Raw genomic sequence first — 23401 nt, forward strand, 5'->3', positions numbered from 1 at the left:
CGTTACCCCGCTGTCTATGGGTGAAAAGCCTTGGGCTTTGCACCAGCCAACAAACACTGACCAATTTGTGGCACAGAGTCGTCTAGTAGACGGCGCTCTAGCCTGCGTGATTGGGTTCAACACTCCCTCGGGGAGGTTTGCGGGTACCCGTTGATGGCCCATGCATGCAGGGCCCACTGTTCCGGGTGAGGATGCCAAATTGAGCCCTTGGCCTGAGAGAGGAGGTCTTTCCTCTTCGGAATTGGCCATGGGGCAGTGCCCGTCAGCTGCATTAGGACTGGGAACTAGGTTCGTCCCACAGAAGGCTTTTTCGACGGCACGGCTTCTCACTGGTGAAGCTTCTCACGCTGGATGCAGCGATGTGTGAGCTTTGCTGAAGAGATGATATATCAGTGATATCAGCCTATCAAGCTATATTTATAGGGAGTGTGTGGCAGGAGTGTGATGCAATGGGCGCAAAGTGCCGCCATTGGACAGTCACCAAAGGGCCTCTCTCGATAGGCTGCTGCAGTTGCCGCAGGAAAGCCAATAGGCACGCTAAGCCGCCTCGCCTATGTCTGCATGCTGTTGCAACGTGTTCTACGTACATTAAATCAAAATTGAGGCAAATTTTTTGTCTTCAATATCTCGTGGAAAATTTCCCCCTCTTGTTAAGAGAGAACCTCTTGTTAGAGAACTGCATATGATACATGCTCTAGGACAGGGGTTTTGTAAACTGGGGTCTGGGGGCTGCAAGAGGGTGCAATGGGGTCTGTGGAAATGTCTAAAGAAAAACAGTGTAAAAAAATCTGATCAAATTAAATTAAATAAATAACATATCTACAGTAAAGAACAGTAATAGACTAGTGAGTAGAAAAAAATGTTCTAAACACAATTGAATGGATATTTATAGTTTTTAAGTCTTAATTTAATCTTTAGCCTATATAAAAATCTATAGCTGCCTTTTAAATTTTAGGACTAACGTTAGTAGCCTACAATGCTGAGAAATACTCTTACAAATAAATAAATAAAAAAGTATTGCCACAGTAGCTACCATAATGGTAGCAAATTGCAACCGACACACACTCTTTCACACACACACACACACACACACACACGGGGCTAAATTTTGAATCGCATTTTCCCAAAAAAAGATGAGGTAACGGGAAAAAACATTCATCAGAAGTGACGCCCATACTGTCACATGATACAGTAGTCTACTACAGCTCAAGATCTTTGAAGTTTGATTGATTGGAGCTTAACGTCACAATTGAGCGCCCCTACTGGAGTCAAATGTACTAGCCTAATATGATTTCAAGTAACGTTAGGATGGTCGACTCGAATTCCTTTCAATTGAACGACATTTTTGTCCAAGACACAATCTCCGTCTCGCGTACTAGCCGAATACTCCAGCTCATCTTAAAGGCATTCCTAAACAAAGTGTTGTCATATGTGTATTAAAACGATAAACAATGGGCTATATGTACGCATAAGTTCCGCATTTGACGCAAGGATGCTCGTCCATTTCCAGTTGTGGAGATTTAAGCGGAGGAGAACCGAGGAAAACGGGATTATGGCAGAGTCTTCAAAATTTACTGTCCTCCCGTCTTTGAAACGAAATGTACGTTTAGATGTAATTTTATATATAGGCTAGTTATGTTTATTTAATATAATTTTAAAAAAGAAGCATAAACACAACGAGGGGTGTTTTTTGTGACTAACGTTTCTTTATTATAACCATGGAGTATAAAATTCAATATACATTCTCGGTATTGCATTGGACTCTACGATTGGCGGAAGTTATCGAGCATCCTTACACCTTCACCGGAAATACCGCCGTGCATAGAGTCCATTATGCCGCCCGATATGCAAGCAACGGAAAGAGTTCGAGTAGCCTACTGTTGCTATGGTTACCATCCCAAGTAAACGCAACTTCTTTGCGCGAGTGTCTTTTGAGAAAACGCCAGCCTGTGTAAATAGCTAAGCCTAACGTTACTGGTCTTCCACATAATTCACACCATTGATAAAAGAACATGTTTTCAATATTTGATAACGTTAGTTCCTTTCAGTGCATGTCTGAACGATCTGCTATACAGCCTAATCAATAACATCCGCAGATGGAGATATGAATAAAATAATTCAGCACCCTCTCCTCATATTCTTCGTTAAATAATTCGTAGGCTACTTCAAAAATATATGTTGGAGATCATTTAAGAGTAGAACGTTTTATAAGACACTGATCACTGAATATTAAACTCACCCCTTTAGTTCGTGCCGGTGATAGAAGTCCCAGCAACATCAGCCCGAAAAGCGTCGCTCTCAATATTAAGCAAGAATCCATTTTCTCACAGACAACGAAAGAACCCGCAAACAATTTCCACCGGTCCAGCCCGCAACAATCTCAGAATCACACGTTATTCCGGAGTCCAGAGTGGAACTGCAGGATGAGCTCCAAATCTACCTGCCAACCCACCTGCAGCACTGGGAACATCTCAGAAATAAAGCATAAACTTATTCTACTTAAATGACTTGTCAACGAAATTACTATTTTTTGGACTGTCGGTGTATCCCCAAGAATATCAAAACAGCGCAACAGTGAAGTGTGTTTGGTGTATTATCCCCGTTGGGATTGGGATAGGGATAGGGAAACCGACTCATGACGTCACAGCAAATTCTGATTGTGTTGACGGCAGCGGAGAAGCGCGCACCCATGTTAACTTTACCCACTCTTTTGCGCGTTTCTGAAAAAGTTTTCGGCGTGCACCTCTCTGTATGGTATTGTATTTTACGCCTTAATGTAAACCCGCGGTGCTGCTGGAAACTACGGGAGCAGGTGAGGATGTTTACTTGATGTCGCCTAGTTGGTTGTTTTGTGAAGTTCTTGCACTTGTGCGTATTTGTTTCCAAATACTGGAGACTGGTTTTGTTTAGTGCGATTCTTTAGAAAAGGAGACCATAGCGTATTGTCAATATAGCTTATGGTCAAATCAAATGTAATGCAATGAATTTTAGCAATTAGAAATGAATAACGGGTTCAAATCACATGACCACCACCTTCCTGAGGTGACAGAAGTAAGTTAGGCTACGTCTCTGGGTGAAAATATTATGTTGGAACTTCTGGGCAACACAGTTTTAAAGCATTACATGATGCCTGCTTTTATTTATTTGGGATGTTATTGATTGTTAATGGCAGAACTGATCTGCTTATTGTTTTATTTGATATACCTCCACACAAGTTTGTCATCTCCATTAAAAAAATAAAAAAATAAACGGGCTGTGCAGTTGGGGAAGGTTGTAACACTTTTTTTTTTAATGTATACTACTGGTCCCATAAAGATTGTACAAAATGGGTCATTGTGCATGGACCAAATTTGCTACTCTTGTGACCAACACTCATATTATAGTTTTAGAATCGTCTTAGCCTTTTTTATGTGCTATATTTGATTCCTATTTTATTTCATATAATACATTAAGTTCCATTCTCTATATGTCAATAATGGCATATTATTATTAATGGCATTATAATTATTGTGATCCATAGAAGGACCATAGTAAATCTAGGCACAACATTTAAAATATCCCACAACTCATCGGTATGATTTAATGTAGTGAGGTAGGTTAGTAACAGAATCGCTCTTTGTACTTGACTTTGACTTATACAATTTTGTGACCAGCTGCCGTTTTCAAAACGATTTACTGCTTGTTAGCAATACTTACATTTATTATCAAATCAGGTCAGAAAGTGGTATGAGAAATATTATGCCATGGACATTAAACTAATGTCTAGTAAACTCAATTATGATGAGGGCTTTAACCATCATGGCTATGAGGTTAATGTCATATGGATATGCATCGGTCTGCAATGTGTAGTTTGATGTGGCCATTGTCAGTGAGTTGGCTTTACAATCTTTGCCAGTCTTGACTTGTGTGTCATGGAAAAGAAGCCATCCGGAAAGATTAACTTTGTCCAAGTTCCATCTATTGTATTGATTCAGCCTGTCTCTTTCCTTCTCACCCCCACCTCTCACATCACCACCTCTGCCATATTGTCAGCCATTGGGGATGTCATTGAAGGAGAGAGAATCTGCCTTTACCCAACTGTCAATTCCATGCATAATTTTTTGTTTGCCCATATTCTACAGTGATTTACCCATTCATCCATCTCTTCATCTTTCCCTCAGGTGGGTGAGTTGTCCGACGGGACGTCAGGAGTCATATCTACATCACTGACCACATCATTCTGAGGCAGTGGAGAAAGGTCAACAGGTAGCACATGCCCTGAGTGGCGGCTGAGATGACACCCCCCCGCCGGATCGCCTCGACCAGCCTCCTTTTCTGGTAAGAGACCCCATTGTCCTAATATTTCCATCATCATTGTTTGCATGTCTTATGACATTTATTATGATTAATTCTAGATCAAACAGAACCTAATTAGATGATTAGATCCCTACATTGATAATAATAAGAGATGTTTCTTGAGCAGCAAATCATAATAGATTATTTCTGATTTGATTTCTGAAAGATCAAGTGATACTGGAGCAATGATGCTGAAATTAAGCTTTCACATCACATGAATGCAAAAAAAAAAACAAAAAAAAAAAACATTAAAATATGCAAAACAAGAGATGAGCATAAGAGACATCTTAAAAACACACACACACACACACAAACACACACACATCTTACTGACCCCAAACTGTTGCATGGTAGTTTATGTGCCTTAAAGAGGCATCTAACTTCTTTACTTATGACTTTTTCATAATTGTCTTATTTGTTTGTTTTTCCAGCACAAGGCTTTTATTGGCACTTATGACGATACACACTGCTTTGGGGGTGAGTTGTTTTAATGTTTCACAATCTCCATATGATGCTGGCTGAGTCAAATGGCAATAAAAGTCTCTTTGCCTGTGTAATTCAGGTAAAAGCTGTGTTTGTATGTGCAGCTTATTTTATGCTTATTCGAGTTTTGCACAATTAGCTTAGCAATATGTTTATGGGGTAGTTCATGTTGTCATTAACACCCTCATGTCGTTACAAGCCATGCTGACATTGTTAACATGAACAATTTGCGAAAAAAGTATATTTTGCACAGTTTTGCGTGATATGATAAATTATAAGCGATTGGTAGATTCATTTAATCAGTGCGATTTACAGCAATGTCAGAACCAGAACCAAAGTGGATGTTTCTGGTGAAAATTCGTATGTTGGTCATACTTCCAAAAACAATAATCTGTGATTTCTGAATGCCAGTATCATCGGCGCGGTGACTGACAGCTACACACTCTCCTCAAACATTGTGTTCATCCGCGCTGTGCCGTGTTGAAGTACAACTCACGTAATGTTGATAATTCTGCAAATAATGCAATTGCAGATTTTGAACAGAGATGGCGACAAAGAGGTAAAACAGGCGGACTGCAGCTTTAATCTCTATTGAAATCAAAAGTGCATTCGAGTTGCTGATGTATGTAGAGCATATTTTGTTCTTTGATGGGTATGCTGACCTCACATTACCGATATTTCAACTAAATTTCTAAGAATAAAAAGGTCCATTGTCAACAGTGTAGCGCAGTCACGTGGTTCCCTAACTTTTTCTGCTGGGCCCCCCTTTTTTGGAGAATAACATTTTCAAGTCAAAAATCCTTGCAAGTAGGCGAGTAATAAGAGGGACAATTTTGCAGTGGGGACTTGTATCCCCCTGAAGAAGTTTATTTGCTTACTGCATCTGCTGACTGCTATCTCTTAGCCATACTGCAACCCCCTTTTTAGATCTCCAGGCCCCCCAGTTTTGGAACCACTGGTGTAGCGACGAATGAACACAAGAAGTACATTTTAAAACCAAGCAGCTTTCTTTGGTCAATGTGACAAATTTGCTTAACCAACTAGAACATGAATTGAAATGAGTAACAACTCCCGAACATGTGGATTCCCATTGAAATGCGGAGCCCCTATCTGCCAGTGTATAGGCGGTGAAGCAGTTCACTAGGTTTAGTCTAACGTCGGGTGTGACCACCTCTTTAGCTGGATTGATGTATTGGTCCTCTATGGGTGTTTCATTGAGCTATTTTGAAAGAGATCTTAACTAGAGAACCAATATTTTGTTTTACATGCACTCATCTTGTGATTTCAATGGCATGAAGCGGCTTTTGAAGTAAAGCGTCACATGATCCAAAGGGGCTATGATGGCATGAGGGATCCAGCAATGTCTTTCATCAACTGCCCATGAAAAAAAATAGTGTTGTGGGTGAAAAGTGTTTTAGGAATATATATTTATTGTCAGAAGAAACAGAGGATCCAAGTACAAAAGAAAGTTCTTGCAATAGTCTTTAATTAAGAACATAGGCAGTCTGACAGAGAACTGGAATAAACTTAAAGTCAGTGTACTCTATAGTCTGCAGAAACGGAAGACTCTTGTCTTCTTGACAGTTTGCGGAGCTGGTAATTCACATTAGCCAGTAACACAGTCCTTGTAATAGGCCACAAAGCCACAGAGAGTAGACTGGTAGGTCACAAGCAGCAGGGTTACAGGGCAGAGAAAGCACACAAGACAAGCACAACTCGTCTAGACTAGACAAGATAAGATAAGACAGGACAAGACAACACAACACAAGGTAGAAAACATATAGCACAGGCATGACTCACGTACACGCGTAATAATCCGACAAAGAACAAGGGGAACAGTAATGAGACTAGAATGAGAACAGGTGTTATAGAGAAGCAGCGCAAACGCTAGTTGCAATGATGAACAGGTGGAAAAATAGAGGGAGAGAGAGAGAGAGGGGATTAACACTTTTATTTTAACTACAATTATAAACAAACATACTTGTTCTCAAAAATATGATGATGATAACAATCAACCTTGTACATTGCATAAACAAATGAAAGAGATTCAATCTCTCCACAAAAAGACAACTCACACTAACACTAGGATCAAGATGCAACACCATGTTTGTTCAACGCATTCTCATCCTAGGGTGTCATAGTAACGCTTTTGAAATTGCGTCTAAATCCGGTGGACATGGCACCCTTTAGCGTCACTATAACACGCTTCGGTTATGGGTAGGTTTAGATCTGGGGTAGGGTTAGGGTTAGACCACTAGGAGGCGCCGTCTGGCCCATATATATCTGCGTCTCGTATTAGCGCTAGAGGGTGCCGTGTGCGTCGGATGTATACGCATTGTCAAAATATATGACGCCTTGGGATGAGACTGGGCTGGTTTGTTTTTAGCTATAGATCCGTGTACAATCCTCCACTGGAGGTCACCAGTCTGCTGGTCGATTGGACGTTTTTATAGGATATGCCAACTATCTTTAGGGGAAGAGTCAGTACCAAAAACGTCTGTTCATTCCCACTGACTCAAATCAGTTCTGAATGACTGTAGACCTTTCCTCTCTTCCTGCCAGTCCCCTACAGCAGCTCTTACAGTCAGAAGGGGAAAACAATACTCACATCCACTTCTCCATTCATCTATTAAAGCTGGATTGTCCAAGAAAGATCTCATTGAGTTAAAATCCTAGCCTGGGAAATTTAGAATGCTCTGAAAGTTAGTCTGACAAAGAGTTCATTCAAGCCCATTTCCAATCCGTCGAAATCGCAGCACCAATCAGAAACGTTGGGGCGGGCTTTACACGATGACGACAGCACTGGGATTTTGAAGCAGATGCTGTAGGCTACATTACAAAGATGGATGCCGCCGTCGAACATCACTCGTTCGAATCAGCTATCGCGTCCATAGCTGTCAACCCTCCCGTTTTTTCCGGGTTTTTCACGTATTTTAGCTCTTTTCCCGCTGTCTTCCCGTTTGAGTATTTTCCCGTAAAATATACCGTATTTTTACTGATTGTGTGAGACGTACGGGCTCGGACAGATTCGGCTTGAAGTCGTTTATCCTCGGATGCGGTGCCGCGCGCGCTGGCCGGAGACACATGGCTGCGTGGCGTGTCCGTTTTTATTGCACGCTGCCTGCGTGACACGCGCGTCTCCAGAAAACGCGTGCATGCTAGAAATAGAACTGACGCCTATTTTTCACGCGACAGGCAAGCGTGTTTCTTTGCCTGGAATTTCTTTGCGTTTCCAGGCAAAAAAATAAATAAAAAATAGGAAACCATGTTTAGGCTAGCTGAATGTAATTTTGTACTCGAATACATAGGCTACATTACATTTTGATGTTTGAAAGTCTAGGTTTTTACATAAATTCAGATATCAATGTAATTTAAACAAATAATAATAATTATAAATAGATTTTCAAATATATGAATAAAATATATTTTCTTTTTTTCCATTTGTTTCTTAAGCTCTTAACAATGTTATTACATGAAGAAGAAAAAAAAACTTGAAAAAAAAACGTTCTGGGCCTATAGGAGGATATAAAGATAGGATAGTGTGTCTTCTGAGTGATGGTCCACCATCAGGCTAAATAGGCTCTTTAAAGCTACACAAAATGTGTAAATGTAATTAAAATAAACAGACAGCCCACTTCCCTATTTTGCGGATTTTGGAAGATGTGTGATGGGCTAAATGTTGAAATTGTTGTCCAAATGCTAGAGCAACACACGCTAATCCAAATGTAGATTTTTTTCCCTTTAAATGACACTGTCTCTTTCTCTCTCACATAGGCTAGTTATGAACACCTTAGACTTTTAAGGATTGTGCTTTATTTTTAAAGTTTGTGGGTGAGAATCGTGCAAAAAAAAAAATCCCTTATTTTGGGGATGGATTCCGGGAAAACTCCCTTATTTTCAATGTTCAATGTTGACAGCTATGATCGCGTCTGTTTCTCCGCCGGCCGCCGCTCTTCATATCTCCTTCATCGCTCTGATTGGTTTTAGGTAACCCCCTTGACGTCCGTTGGAGACGCCCCTCTGGATTTGTCTATGACGCTTTTCCAGAGCATAACTCGGTTACAACTGAGAATAGTCTGGTTTTAACCAGGCTATTAAAATCCAGTTCTCCAATCACCTCTGCTGGGAGCTTTTGTAATATTCGTATTGACTTAACTCCAGCTTTCTTGCTCAAGGATTCCAGACTGGTGTGAGTAAATGACCCAGCTTTGTGCACCCAGCAGACAGTAAATGTGGTGAACGCAGAAAGGCTGAGGACAAAAGTCTCGAAGGCAGGAAAGAGTTAAGATACGAAGGTTCCTCCAAAAGCCACATCCCGGCAGGTGATCTTGAAAATGCTAAAACTTTCCAGCCTTCCAGAACAGATTTGTAGAAAGGTGTAAGATCTTTAAGCTCTCTTCTAGCTTCATCAAAAACAAATGTTCATCAAGTCCCATTCCACCAGCTCTTCTCAAAAGTGCCATTGCGGTGTCAAACCAAGTACTGTCATTGTTGTATAATAGTCTCTTAGCAGTTTGTAAACGAAATGTCATAAGCCTGATATCCACCAAACTGTGGCCTCCTTGTATCGGAAGAAACAGTACAGAGGAACGCACCCAATATTGTCTGGACCAGAAAAAGGTCACCAACTTTCTCTGCACTTCTTGCACTAGTTCAGCAGGTGGTTGTAGCACAGGGAATCTGTGCCATTATGTGGAAGCAACCAATTTATTGAAAATCAAGACATCGTTTGGGTAGCAACCAGGTCCAGTGAGATAATCGGGTGTGTACTTTTCCATTACACCCACCCAATTTAACTTCTGAGAGTCATTTGAACCAAAATCTCCCAATATAACCTTTTCCCCAAATAAGCTTTCTTGGCAGTGATGGTAGACAACATAGAGTATCTTGACCTGCCCAAAAAGCATATAAATTTACTTTTGCTGATGAAGCCTTCTTATATAAATGAAGGACTTCAGACAGCATTAACATCCTGTCCACCACTAACCAACACAGTCACATCATCAGCATAAGCAGTAATAGAAACATTTGCATTCTGAATCACATTTGGTATTGGAAATCCACATAAAGTCTTTCTTAAAATAAAAAGTAGAGGTCCAATGGCAATACTACAACTCAAACAACATATAACATTTGAAAAAAATGATTTTGCTGGAAGGTGCATAAAGTGGAGTAACCCGTGCAATATTATCACGTATGACAATACCATTTGCAATCAATCTGCTAGCAGTGTTCTTTTCTCTTTTTCAAATACAACAACCGATTTATTCATTCGGGAGGCACAAATAATATAAGGCCTGCTTTCAGGCATCATCTAAGTGGCTAGAATCCAAAGGCGCAGCTGGATACAGAACATTACTTATGAGGGCAGATGGATGGAGATTGCCTTCATACCTTCACACTGAACAAAAAAGTGAGATAGTGCGGTACAATCGCTGAGAAGATAAGAAAACATCGTCGACATTGATGCCCATCCCTGCTTTTACGTAAGAAGAGAGGAATGCAGACATATTTCTAATGTAAACAATCCACCTAAATTGGGTTGTTCACTCACAAAATTATATCGTTTATTCACCTTTATTTTGTTCCAAACATATTCTTTCCTCCATGAAATAAAAGTTTTAAAAAGTTTCTGAAGTGAAACTGAAGCATTCAAACTTCAAAGCGGTATAAAAAGTCATACGATTGCTTTTTTGTGATGAACCTTACAAATTTAAGTTACTATTTACTAATTATCCTTTCCTCTAGACCTGAAAATTGAGGGCTGTTTTTTTAAAAGCATTGTGTGCTACGTTTATCATAGAGACCATTGGTGGTGCCTAACCTTTTGTGTTCCGTTGAAAAGAGAAAGCCGTACAGATTTAGAACAACACAAGGGTGAGTAAATAATGACAGAATTAGATTTTTAAGTTGAAAGAATTAGGGAAAGTGAGAGTGTTTTATTGACGGTACATTGTGGTTCCTGCACATATATAAGTCGTTTTGCCTAAGGCATTCTGTTTGATTTTGTGTGAAGGTTGTAAACCTGAAAAAAATGACCAGGTGTCACAAAGCAGGTGCTGCCTCACACACACACACACACACACTATGAATGACATGTACATTTTCTGTCTCACTCCATCAGTGAGCGACTTCCAACCTGACGATTTACAGTACCAGCTAGACAAACTTGATTTGATTGTTTCACATGATCTTTCAAACCTAAAAATTGAAAATGGGTTGCCAGATATTGATGTTTCCAGATTTTGATGATTACATGTTTGATTAAATCTTTTGGCCTCTAAATCAAGGTTTATCATTCTATGGCCTTCGAGGTCTATTTAGTTTAGCTCCAACCTTGATCAAACTCACCTGCCAGTAACTTTAGAATAATGTTGAAGACATTGCTTAGCCCTTTCAGTTGGAGATAATTTTTGCAGGAAAGTCGACCCTGGGACCAGTGTTGAGAACCCCTGCTGGGAAGAGAGTAAGGCCCCATTTACACTGCATGGTTCAAGTGACCCAAATCCGATTTTTTCCTCTCATGTGGCACAGATCGGATATGACCGGTGAACGTGTAAGCAGGAAAAAAAACGCATGGATTCCGATTTTCTCAGATCAGATTCAGGCCTCACTCATATGTGGTAATAAATCGGATATGAATCGGAAACATGCATTTGCGTGTCCCATGTAAGCAGACAAATCAGATATTAAATGTGAGTCGTACGTCAAAGTGACGTCAACTCAGACGGACACCACCAACTGAGATGACATGACTTAATATAGGCACGATGGTGGACGAAGGATGCAGATAGTGGAGCAATTTTGGAGGTTTCATGTCTTTTGAGTGTTTGAGGCGAAGAGTCCTGGCAAAAATGCAGTGTTGTTACAGAAATAAATCCGTGTTTGAAGACATTTCACGAGATACGGTTTTAAGCGCTCGTGAGTCGTGGCTATAAGGGTTCCCATCTTTTTCTCCGCTGAACGAGACCAATGTTGCTGACTTTTAAAAATATTGTGAAAAGCAAAACACTGCGTAATTTTATTTGTATCTGCATCCATTGCATTTCATGCTGTTTTACTCCCTTTTCCGGGTCAGAATGTCTACATTTGGTACGGATACGGGTCACTTGTAGCCCTCAAGCGGGTCTTGGGGTCTATACGACCCCAATTGACTTTTAATTAATAAAAAAAGAGGTTCCTTTCATCTCAGTGGAATAAGATTCATACATTATCTATCGACACACACACACACACACACACACACACACACACACACACACACAAAACTGGGCTTGATTCGGTTGTTCTGAAGGTATGTAAAAAAATGTTTTTACACTTCTGGTCTTCGGGGTCAATATGACCCCATATTGAAATAAATGGGAAATGTGAAAAAAAAAAAAAAAAAAAAAAAACTAAATATACATTTCCTTGTACTAGTATATAGGCCTTGTACTAGAGCATAAATGCAATCATACAAAAATAATATTTCACTTGCAAGCTGATGGTTTAGTTGAGGGATTGTGTGGTATATGGATACAAAAGTACTTTATATCTCCAAAAATACAGCATTAATTAATAGATGAGAAGTAAACAAAAAAATAATAATATATTATTTATATGATTAAAAATTTATATTTTTAGTACAATTACTCAATCAATTGTTGGGGTCGTATATAAAAGCCGTCGTATAAAAAGCCCTGAAGCCCAGAAGTTTAAACAGGAAACGAAGACCATTTGAAGGTTAAAATATAGTCCGAAAAATATATAGGATATTGGGATATAGTCAGAAAATCGGATTTGGGCCTGAAGACCTGGAGTGTTAATGCAACCTAAGTGTAGAGGGAGATCTGGATAGAGTGTAAGTAAAAGAGATTTATCTGTTGCAGTTTCTCTGATTGGCTGTCTGGTCAACATCCTGTTGGAGGTGAAGCACCTCCTACAGGTATGGAGAAGAGCAGATATATGGGGGAAAGAAAGAGCAAGATTTAAACACAACCAGATGTCCCAATACATAAGTTATTACCTTGGTGACATACTGTGACTGAACTCATGTTCAAATAAAGCAAGAATGAAAGAAATGGGAAGGAGTCCAAGAACGGATATCCAGACCTTGAAAAGTCATGCACTTGAGAAATGAAAATGAAAAAGGAAATGAACATTGTGCAGTGTGTATTTTCATTTTTGTAGCTTTGCTTTGCTCTAAAATACACTACTGTTCAGAATGTTTCATGTTTTTGATAGAACCCTCTTAAGCTCACCGAGGCCACATGTATTTGATAATGGTTTGTAGACAACCTACATGAACCACTGAGCCACCCACTGCCGCCCCAGTAATAACAATAATACAGTAAAAACACATTATTTCTAATAAATGAATTATTAGATATTACAATTTGTATGTATACAATTAGGTTTTCTTATTGTAATATATTTTAAAATGTAATTTATTCCTGTGTTCAGGGTCACATGATCCTTCAGAAATCATTCTGAAAGCAGTTGTTCTGCTTAAACAATTTCTTTTGAACTTGGTTTAAATGAAAATATTAATTTATTTGAAAAACGAGTTTGAATTTGTTTGAAAAATCTTAATGACTTGCCTGTCGGACTGTATTTTTATTTTATTTTTTGCAATGAAATAACTGTAAGTGGTTTTGGAATGTGGCTTTGGCGTGGCTTTTACTTAATTTTAATACTGTTGATTTGCTGGTTTAAAACTAGCATTGTTACATTGTTAACTTACTGTTACATTGAGGAGAAAATATGACAAAGAGTTATCTTAAGCTATAGTTCCTTAAAAAAATAAATAAATAAACATCTAAAACTGGTTTTATCGGGCAGGTGAGGCTAATCCCAGTGTTTTGAGTTGGTTACAAATTGTAGATATTTTAATAATCTGTCCTGTGTAATGCCATGCCACCAAACATCCATTAAGACAAAACCAAACTCAACAAAAAAACAGGATTTAACTCAGTCTCAGATAATTGCGCAATACAGGTTACATGAGGTAAAGAGGAATGGAAAAAGAGTGAGCAAGACAGAAAAAGTGTGGGAATAAGCGAAGCGTGTCTCTCTGTCATGCAGCAACCATCTTACCCTATCTCTGTAATCTCACACAATCTGACTTGGAGTGAAGCGTGCGGTTATGCTCATCATCCAGTCAGCACGGACCATCTCAAACCCTGAGATGATGTCATAACGCAGCACTTAACCATTAACTCTTGCGTAATTCACAGCCCCTGTTATGTGTGCACACACACAAACACACACATGAAGCAAATAGTTAAGATCAGAAAAAATATGAGCAAAGAAGGCTGTGAAAATAAATCTTTGTTATTTGCACCCTTAGAAAATCTAATGAGGAAAATAACTCTGCAGTATTTTCCCAGTATATTCACATTGTCCCACAAGTTTAACAGGAGGATAAATGAGGTAACATACTGTACAATCACTCTCTCTCTTCTCCTGAATTACTTTGTGAAATATTGTACGTGCTTGCAGGAGTTACGGCTTGTTGCATGCATAATCATTGTGTGCCATTCAGACTCTTGACTTTAGTTTATGTTGTGATAGATTGGCCTTTTGCACTTGGTTTAAATTTAACACACTATGTGTTCCCTTGCCAAAATGAGGAAAAGTTTGTTTTGTTTTTTTAAGCCTGGTTAAAGTGTTCTGTGGAAAAAAGTTTTCTGTGTACTTTAAATGGACTTCTAGAGGCAAATGTTTTAAATGGGATTTTCTCATTTTCATTTTTCTTCCAAAGCAGCCTACAAATTAGAAATCTGGCAACGCTATTCATCTTAAAGGAATAGTTCACTTTGAAATTAATTTTTGATATGTTTTAGCTTACCTCGAGGGCATCCAAGATGTAGGTGTCTTTGTTTCCTCAGTATTTTAAATTTTGATATTTTTAGGTCAAACCGTTCTTGTCTGTCAGTCATATAATGCAGGTCTATGGTCACCACCTCAAAGAGCATGCACAGAGAAGTCCAAATTAAACATGATTTAATGACTCGTAAATGTAAGTACACATTGATGGCCAAAGACACGAAACGAGCGGTTTGTGTGAGAAAACGAACAGTATTTATATCATTTTACGTCTTGTAACCACAGCCACGTCCAAGTGATCTGAGGGCGTGGGCGCTTCGGTCTGCGCATGCGTAGGAAAGTGCCCAGAAGTGATCTCTCGCACGTGTACGTCACTCATTGTTTACAGAGAGATTTCAGTTACCCTTCACTCTGAAGATCTAAACATATTTAGATATACAGGAAACTGCAATGGAAGACTTCGATACATCAACAGACAACGTTGAATTTTTTTTTTCGCAAACGCACACTTCCAGTGCTTTCCGCCGCATGCGCAGTTGAGACACCCCATGGTCTGAGAAGATTCTCGGTGTCCCACACCCATTCCCATTCTAAAATTAGCTACCATTTGTTCAGGATGTGATCAACCCAAATAATCAAGAAACAATATAACTTCTCTTCCTTCATCTGTTTGATAATTAAGCCATTTTGGGGATGAGCTCATTCTGAAATATATTTTGGAGTAGAATCTGAGTCAAGGCAGACTACAATTTCTTACAATACAGTAGTCTTTATCCACACATAATAACAAAAAATAAATAAAAATAAATAAAAAGGACTGCAAAAAATAAAATAAAAAATTGTATAGCAGTCTTTGTCCTTTAACAGTTTGCATTCTTTCTGGCATTGTTTTTATGTACCGTACTTTCCCACAGTGAGAAAATGTACAGTACTTTCCAAGTATTTTACAGTCAAGTCCAGACTTTGACTTTACACACACTGGTGGATTAACCATTACAGATACCATTAATCATAATGTTAGTTTATATAAGTGTTGGTGATTGTGTGTGTGTGTGTGTATAAAATAGGCCTATAAATAAAATAACAGTAGAAATTGATGTATTGGAATTAGAAGCTATAATGCAGCACAAGAAATGTACATCTAGTTCATGCTATAAAGCCAATAAAATGTCACTTATTCATATAATGAATCAATTATATATGATGATGATGAGGTAAGTCAGAGGTTTAGTTTACTTGTAGGGCTATTTCATTTAAATTAAATAGTGCAACACTTATTAGGTGTCAGATACTCTTTTTATTTGGCCTAGTAATTAATCTTTTAGCAACACCACATGCTAAAAACTATTCAGAATACATGCAAAGATATAGCAACTCTGTGGAAACCACCCAGAAGGCATTAGCATTGGGATAGCATGCGAAGCTTCCCACATGCGAACACCTCTCAACAATAAGTGTAATATAAGGAAAACACTAAACGCAAGCAATGAATATTTTCTTCTGAACCTTCAAAATATAGAATTTGTATACAATAGTTAAAGGTAGAGTTTCCATTTTGAATAGCTAGTGTATGAGTCTGTGTGTTTTACTCCATTCTTGACACTATATTTCTGTGTTTTAGGGGGACAAGACAGAAGAGTGCGGGGGTCGAGACTGCAGCGTCTGCCAGTGTTTCCCTCCAAAAGGAGCGAGGGTAGGTCTTTTTTTCAATTACATTGTTTAGACTTTGTGGACATTATGACATCATAGACACTGTGTAATATAATGTCTTCATTTTGACACCATGCAACATTGTGACATCACAAAAAGATGCTAGACTAGTGTCTGTTTTCAAAGTTGTCCAGAAAAAAAAAAGTTGTCCCGGAAGGCCGGGTTGTGAGACACAGGGTGTTTTTGTTTGTGTGGCGAGGCAGGATGTCTTCTCCTGTTACAGGAGCTCTTTAATCTCATTAATGGCTCACCATTATCCTAATTATTCAGTTTTTCACACAACATTTAGCACATGTTCACTGCACTCACACATGCACTGGCACACTGACCTAGTTTTTTTTTTTTTTTGTCAGTTTTACATGCCTGTACTTGAGCTGCTCCATCCAGGTGTTGGCATAATGCAGTTCTTGGCATGTGGGGAAAAAGATTAAACACGTTAATGAGTATTTCAGAGGCACGAAGGCTTCACCTCAATTAAGTGCAGTTTTACAATGGAATGTTGCTGTGTGTGTGTGTGTGTGTCCACGTGTGTGTGCGTTTCAGGTGTGCTCTTAGTTTTAAGCAATGTCATTATGCTGTCAGTTCATATGTTGTCAGCCAACCAGCTATCCTTATCCTCCTCCCTTAACTACTAACAATAAATAACAGCTTTTGATTGGCTGTGGTGTTCAACACCAAGGCTCCATTTATTTGATAAAAAATGCGGCAAAAACTGTAATATTGTGAAATATTTTTACGGTTTAAAAGAACAGGTTTCAATTTGAATACATTTGAAAATGTAATTTATTCCTTTGATGTCAAAGCTTAATTTTCAGCATCATTACTGCAGTCTTTAGTGACACATGATCCTTCAGAAATCATTGTAATGTGATGATTCTATGATTTAGAAATTGTCGAAATATATATATATATATATATAATATCATGATATCATGTCAGGGTGTCAGTGAGAGGGACTATCATTAGTATCAACATTACAGCAAAATCCAGACACAGTGTTTTGGTACCAAACAGATGTTGTTTGATATTTAAATGGTGGATAAAATATCAGGCTCCACAATTCATTACTCAAAGTTAATTCACGTTAGCTAAGCCACCAGCAATATTTATAGCTGCCTGAAAAACAATGTCCAGATTCTGGCAATTAATTGTTTATTAATTTTTAGGTTCACACTTCATTTAAAAACTGCAGTGGCAACTTCAGACTCTTATTTCTCACCACTTTGGCAGAAAAAAAATATCACCATGTCACTTTCACAAATGCACTGCATGCACGGATGTACAATTTAAAAACATGCAGAGAAAGTAGGTATCTGGCATAATATTTATTGTACAGAGATTTGGGAGAGCCCCTTCAATTTTTAACTTACAAAGTTGGACAAATATTATGTGAAGGAGGATGAAGAGTTAATGTGGGTGTGTGAGTGAACGAATAAACCAAAATGTATGGTATGTGATGCATTTGAATGATAGGCAGAGAAGGAGCACAGAAAGTATGTAAGGATCATGTATAGATGTGTGTGTCTGTGTGGAAGAGAGAGAAAGTGAATGTGTCCTTGCAGAAGGGTTTAAAATAACAGTCTTTAGGACAAGAGCGACAAATTTATGGCAGCCTCGTAAAGCCCAGCAGCCCAATTACAGTTCAGAGCGCAGTTACAAGAGTGTGCACAGCTGCTTGCAGACCCTTCTAGAGCACACACACTAACAGATAAATTATGTCACTTATCCGTATTGAAAATATTTGTCATAACTGTCATTTTTTGTCTTTTTTGAACCCATCCACAACAACCCAAATAACCCTGTAATATTTCATGAAAGAAAGTAGTTTGTATTTACAAATTAAGCAAAAGAAAAAGAGGGGTATCAGATTCAGAAGGGGTTCTTGTCATAACAACATAATCAGTCCCCTTATTTTAAACTAAATGAAAAGAAAACAAGAGTACAGCAAAATAAGCTAACTCCCTTGCTAACATAAACAGGAGAAAAAGTCAAAGGACGTGACAATTTTGGACTGGAACACAGAAAGGGAGATAGAGAGAACCAGCAAAGCTTGTGCACACACAAACAAAACCTTATTCAGCTTAGTGAAAGAGTCAGTGCACGAGAATAAAAGCAAAACAGCAAGCAAAGAAGTCAAAACGGTAAAGATAGAAGGCTGTTCTTATGTTACGTCATCTTACCTGAGTGTTCCTTGGCCAATATTTCAATATTAACATGAGCGGAGTAGAATAATGAAAGCGTTTAGCAGGATTGATATTCAAAACAGTAAGCACATGCTGCTTTGTTTACATTATGTGTATCTGCAGCCGACGGCATCGGTTTTGACAACTATAGTCAAATATCTTGGTTGCGTCTATTATAACTAATATAGCGTCTAATATAACTATTATAGCGTCGGTTGAATGACAACTATAGACTAATATATCTGCAGAAATAGACAGTTGGCTCATTACATGCAGGCACAGAACACACATTATAGCTGAGAGTCGCCTGTAGTTCTCTCGGTGTGTTCAAGTGCATATTTTTACCACGACAAGAGCAACACAGTCGGCTTTCATGAGCGAAAGTTTGTTGGCGACGGCTTGGTTTGTTCCGAGCTTAATAACAGGAATTCTTAAAAGAGAGAAATTCACTTTTTTGATTGACCAATCAATTGTCATACGCCATGTAAAAACGCTGTTTGTAGTTATTCGTTTTTTTGTTTTTGTTTTTTGATGAGGGAACAAGGAAGATTCAGATCAGGTTTTGGAAACTGGTACAGATCTTCTCGAACACAGACGACCACATGCTAGAGAGGGAGCCACTGGGGAATGAGTTTGTGCCAAGATGATGAAGTCATTCACTGATGCAGGTGTTCCACTCAAAAATATGTGTGGTTTGGGTTAGATGGCTGCAACACAATGATTGGGAAACATAACACTGTCTCCAGCCGCCTCAGAAATGATCTTCCAGGAATCACAGTGCAGCGCTGCGTGTGCCATTCACTCCACCTTTGCTCTAGCTCGCAGGTGTGAGGATTTACCAAGAGACATTTATGGGTACTTCAGAAACAGCACAAAACGCATTGCGCAACTCCAAGATTTTTGCCTTGTTGAGCCCCACCAAATGCTCAAGCCATCACAGACTAGATGTCTGTCACTGAATGACGTTGTAAAACGTGTGTCAGCGCAATGGGATGCTCTTCGTCTTTTTTTTTTCACAGATCAGTGGCTCTACTCTATTGACCCGCCTTGTATGCAACAGATGCACGAGTTGACCAAAGCCCCTTTCACACAGAGATTCCGGAAAATACATGGATATTGTGACCCGGCATTTGTTCCGGGTTTGTTTGATTTCGATTCATTCACACTGCCAGTGATTTGCCGGGATCTGTGAGTGTGTTCACACACAACCCGTAAAAATCCCGGGAAGACACATGACGTCAGGATGAGACGTGTAACGCACGCGTCGAAAACATGTGAACGACTGTGAAAAACTGGTGAACGATCTCAGCTTCAGCACGGATAGTGAGGAGCTCCTGGTCTCTGCTTCGTTCCAGTTCGCAGACATTTGTTCATCCTTTCTTTGTTGATGACGAACACAAACTTTCTTCTAAGAACAACAGTAGCCATGTTTCCATCCACTTGTCAATCGAATTATCTGAAATTCGGTTAAAAAACTCATGCGGATAAAGCTGGTGAAAGTGTGTTTCCATCCAACGGCTTTAAAGCGAATAAAAACCTGTACGTAATGACGTCACATGCTGTTTTGCGATCAAATTGGTATATCGAATTGATTTGAGACATTTTAAGGTGTTTCCATTTATTTTCGCACTAAATCGAACAACATTCAAGCAAACTTTTGCGAACAAAGTTTTGTTAGACAAAACGGATCGCGCCATCTACCAAAAAATGATCAATATTTCAGAAGTTGAAGGCTAATAATGCTTATGTGCCAGCTGATAGCGACATATTGTATTCGCTATAACAACCGCCTCGCTATATTATCCTGCTTATTACATATAAATCAACCAAATAAATAAATAAATCAATAATTTGACACAAAATATTGACTTAAAAACGAGTTTATTGATTTAGAAACGAGTATTGCTTCTGCTAAAGAAAATAGTCTGTTCCGTCTCTGAACTGCGTCCATAGCAACGGTGTGTTATACTAGCAGCGCCGCAGTCTGTTAACTAGAAATAACAAACCACATTCTACATTAGAATTCAACCAAGCCACGTAAAAACAAGCAAAACTAACCTAAGAAAACAATGACGCTATAAACATTGCTATGATGATGACGATGCACATATGCCCGACGACAGCGGAGGTGACTGTGGTGTGGGAACGAGCGCTCCATCAGTTCTGGGAGATCGTGGTTTACGGAAACCCTTTGGTTGAAGCATCTTTTTGCTTTGTCCACTTACATCTGTCTTTGCTGACATCCGCCATGTGTGTGCAAACAGACTGGCCGGAAATGAACTCGTCTTCTGACGTGTTGCAACCATAAAAGGGCATAAAACTTAATCGCAATTCATTATTTATTCGGCAAATAACGTTTCCATCAGCTTTTATCGCATTAGCCGTATATCGATCAAGAGAAAATTCGATGAGACCGAACGTATTTCATTTGAGTCGATTTTCATGAAATTTCATCTAATTTTACTGTTTCCATAAGGCTTTTTTCATTCGATATCACTCAATTCGGATAAAAACGTGTCGATGGAAACATGGCTAGAGTAGCGTGATGGCACGAGCGTCATCACCATGACACACCCCTTACGGTATTGGTCCTGGCTTTTGTTCACACAGCGTGCATTCCGGGACTGATCCCGGCAATATTACTAGGTCCCCAACCCAGCATCATTTCTCGGCAATTTCCCGGGATCAATGCGCTGTGTGAAAGGGGCTCAACCGTCTCTGCTCCCCGTCATGGAACAAATGCCATGGCTGATTGACATGTCAGACACAGTCTCCAAGTCATTGATGACCAGAGGAGGCGATTGCCTCTCATGGCCTTAAGTGAAGACATGAAAGAAATGGATGTTGATGAATTTTGACATCATATTTCTACGTTGGAGGATTTCCAGGGGATAGCCGTGTTCAGCGAACTGCGAGCACGTACTGGGAATCGGGGATGCGATGTTGACAGAGTTTTAAGGAGTGTATCCTTGAAGTGTCATTACCTGTGCTCTAAGTTAAGTAGAAAGCACTTTAGGCACATACCCCCGTCTGCGCTGTAGTCTGACCATACAATCATCTGTATCAAACTCCATACAAGCAGCGTTTTTAGACAGGGCATGCAAATCACCCACCCTCTTACCACACACTAAACCGACCAATAGCACCTTCTTGAATGAGACCACTTTCAACTATGTTGCATGCAGTGGTTCAAAGGGTCAAAATGTGCCATTTTAAATGAGCGCCAAGCAGTGTTGGGGAAGCTACTCTGAAACTGTAGTTTGACAAGCTACAAGCTACTTGTAAGTTAAAGTAGTTAAACTACAGTCAAGTTACCCTTTTGGAAAAGTAGTTAGCTACACTACAAGTTACTATCAAAAAGTAGCTAGCTACGTTGAAACTACTTTTGCTTTTTGAACAACATATTATAACTATTATATTACATATTATTATTATAACATGCTATAAATTATATATTATAAATAACTGAATAAGTGTCTGATGAATGTTTTAATAATTAAAATATTTAGTGTTTAAAACAATGCAATACAATTATGATTTCATAAAGTATTGTTTTATTACACACAACACTCAAATATCTCAGACTGTTTGTCAAAAGTGCAAAATTGCAACAAATAGCCTAAAACATTGCAAGAACAAAATATACATTCAACATAAATTGCATTTTGAACATTTTCTCAAAAATACCGATTGAACTTGGACAAATAAGGCCATGGGTAATTAATGTTAGTTGTTTCTCCATCATCCAAATCTGCCGTCAACTCTTGCTCCATCATGGATAATCATAATATGGGTGTGTCACTGTCAACCCACTTCTTTAGGTCAGTGAAGCGTTAGCCGCAAGACGCGTGATTAAACAACAGGTGGCGGTAATGGCAAAACAATTAGTTTGTAATCTAACGAGAAGAAGAATATCCTTGCATCGCGCTGATTCGCGCAGGCTCGACAAACGCAATGTAGCTTTTGCTCGCGCTACACCGCTACTTGCTGCAAAAAGTAGTTAGCTACTGGAAAAGCTACACTGTTTAAAAAGCAACTGAGCTACTGCCAAGCTACTGAAAAATGTAGTTAAGTTAGTAGCGTCGCTACTTGTAGTTAACTACTCCCCAACACTGGCGCCAAGCAAAGACTGTGTGCACTCGTGAGAAAGACAGGCTCTCATTGCTCACAAGTCCAAGTTCATTGGGACGAAGCATGCTCTTTTTTTCACATTGATTGACAGCCTAAAGGCCCGTACACACTGGGACGAATATCAGCGCGCGTTATTCGTCAGCGTTTTTTAACACGTTTTTTGTGTTCACACCCAAGCGATTTTCGCTGACGATGAGCCGAGTGAACATGCAAATTCATTCCCTGACATTAGATGGCGCCCATTTGCCATTGAAATACCACTCCATAACAGTTCTCTTTGCCTATACTTGGCCTATATCTTCTTTTGTGTTTGAGCGCCCCCCCTCCCAAGTTGTGTTTTACTGTAACTTCATAAGCTCCAAACACGTGAGCAAAAGCGCCAATCTCATTGGTCGGATAGTTTTTGATGCGGTGCGTCAAACTAAAAAAAGCGAACCTGAGGCGTTTTTAAAAAATGACGCTTTTACTCGTTGGTGTGAACACTCATATTGGCGCCCTTTGTTTAGTCACGAGGCGTTAAACGTCTGCGAATAACGCACACGAAATTCATCCTGGTGTGAACAGGCCTTGAAACTCTTCAGATGGTAGAAGCTAACTCTTGTGGCTTTCTAGCACGTCCTGAGACTGGGCTATAATAAGCCAATTATCAAGATAATTCAGAATGCATATTCCACTTTACCTGAGAGGGGAAAGATTTCGTAAAGGTTCTTGCGGGCCAACGCCAGCCCGAATGGGAGAACCTTTAATTGATA

The 23401-nt window shown here is 39.2% G+C and overlaps 2 protein-coding genes across 6 annotated transcripts in view; one reads left to right on the forward strand and one right to left on the reverse strand.

Annotated features, from left to right (window-relative positions):
- Nucleotides 1-2610, reverse strand: part of col4a3 (collagen, type IV, alpha 3) — a 45772-nt gene extending 43162 nt beyond the window's left edge. Inside the window, exon 1 of the mRNA XM_039670928.2 lies at nucleotides 2240-2610. Within this exon, the coding sequence (XP_039526862.2) occupies nucleotides 2240-2320 (81 nt within the window). The 5' untranslated portion in view covers nucleotides 2321-2610. The remainder of the gene's footprint in view (nucleotides 1-2239) is intronic.
- Nucleotides 1-23401, forward strand: part of col4a4 (collagen, type IV, alpha 4) — a 94829-nt gene that overhangs the window by 34951 nt on the left and 36477 nt on the right. For 4 of the 5 annotated variants that reach the window (XM_089121051.1, XM_089121050.1, XM_089121053.1 and 1 more), the window contains 3 exons: nucleotides 4161-4317; nucleotides 4767-4812; nucleotides 16247-16318. In XM_089121051.1, coding sequence (XP_088977177.1) covers nucleotides 4274-4317; nucleotides 4767-4812; nucleotides 16247-16318 — 162 coding nt within the window. In that variant the 5' untranslated portion in view covers nucleotides 4161-4273. Of the gene's footprint in view, nucleotides 1-2663; nucleotides 2813-4160; nucleotides 4318-4766; nucleotides 4813-16246; nucleotides 16319-23401 lie in introns of those variants that run through there. The other variant, XM_039670926.2, reaches the window with a different exon arrangement.

The sequence above is a fragment of the Pimephales promelas genome, chromosome 16 (assembly GCF_988280905.1).
Source record: "Pimephales promelas chromosome 16, fPimPro1.hap1.1, whole genome shotgun sequence".
Classification (NCBI taxonomy): Eukaryota; Metazoa; Chordata; class Actinopteri; order Cypriniformes; family Leuciscidae; genus Pimephales; species Pimephales promelas.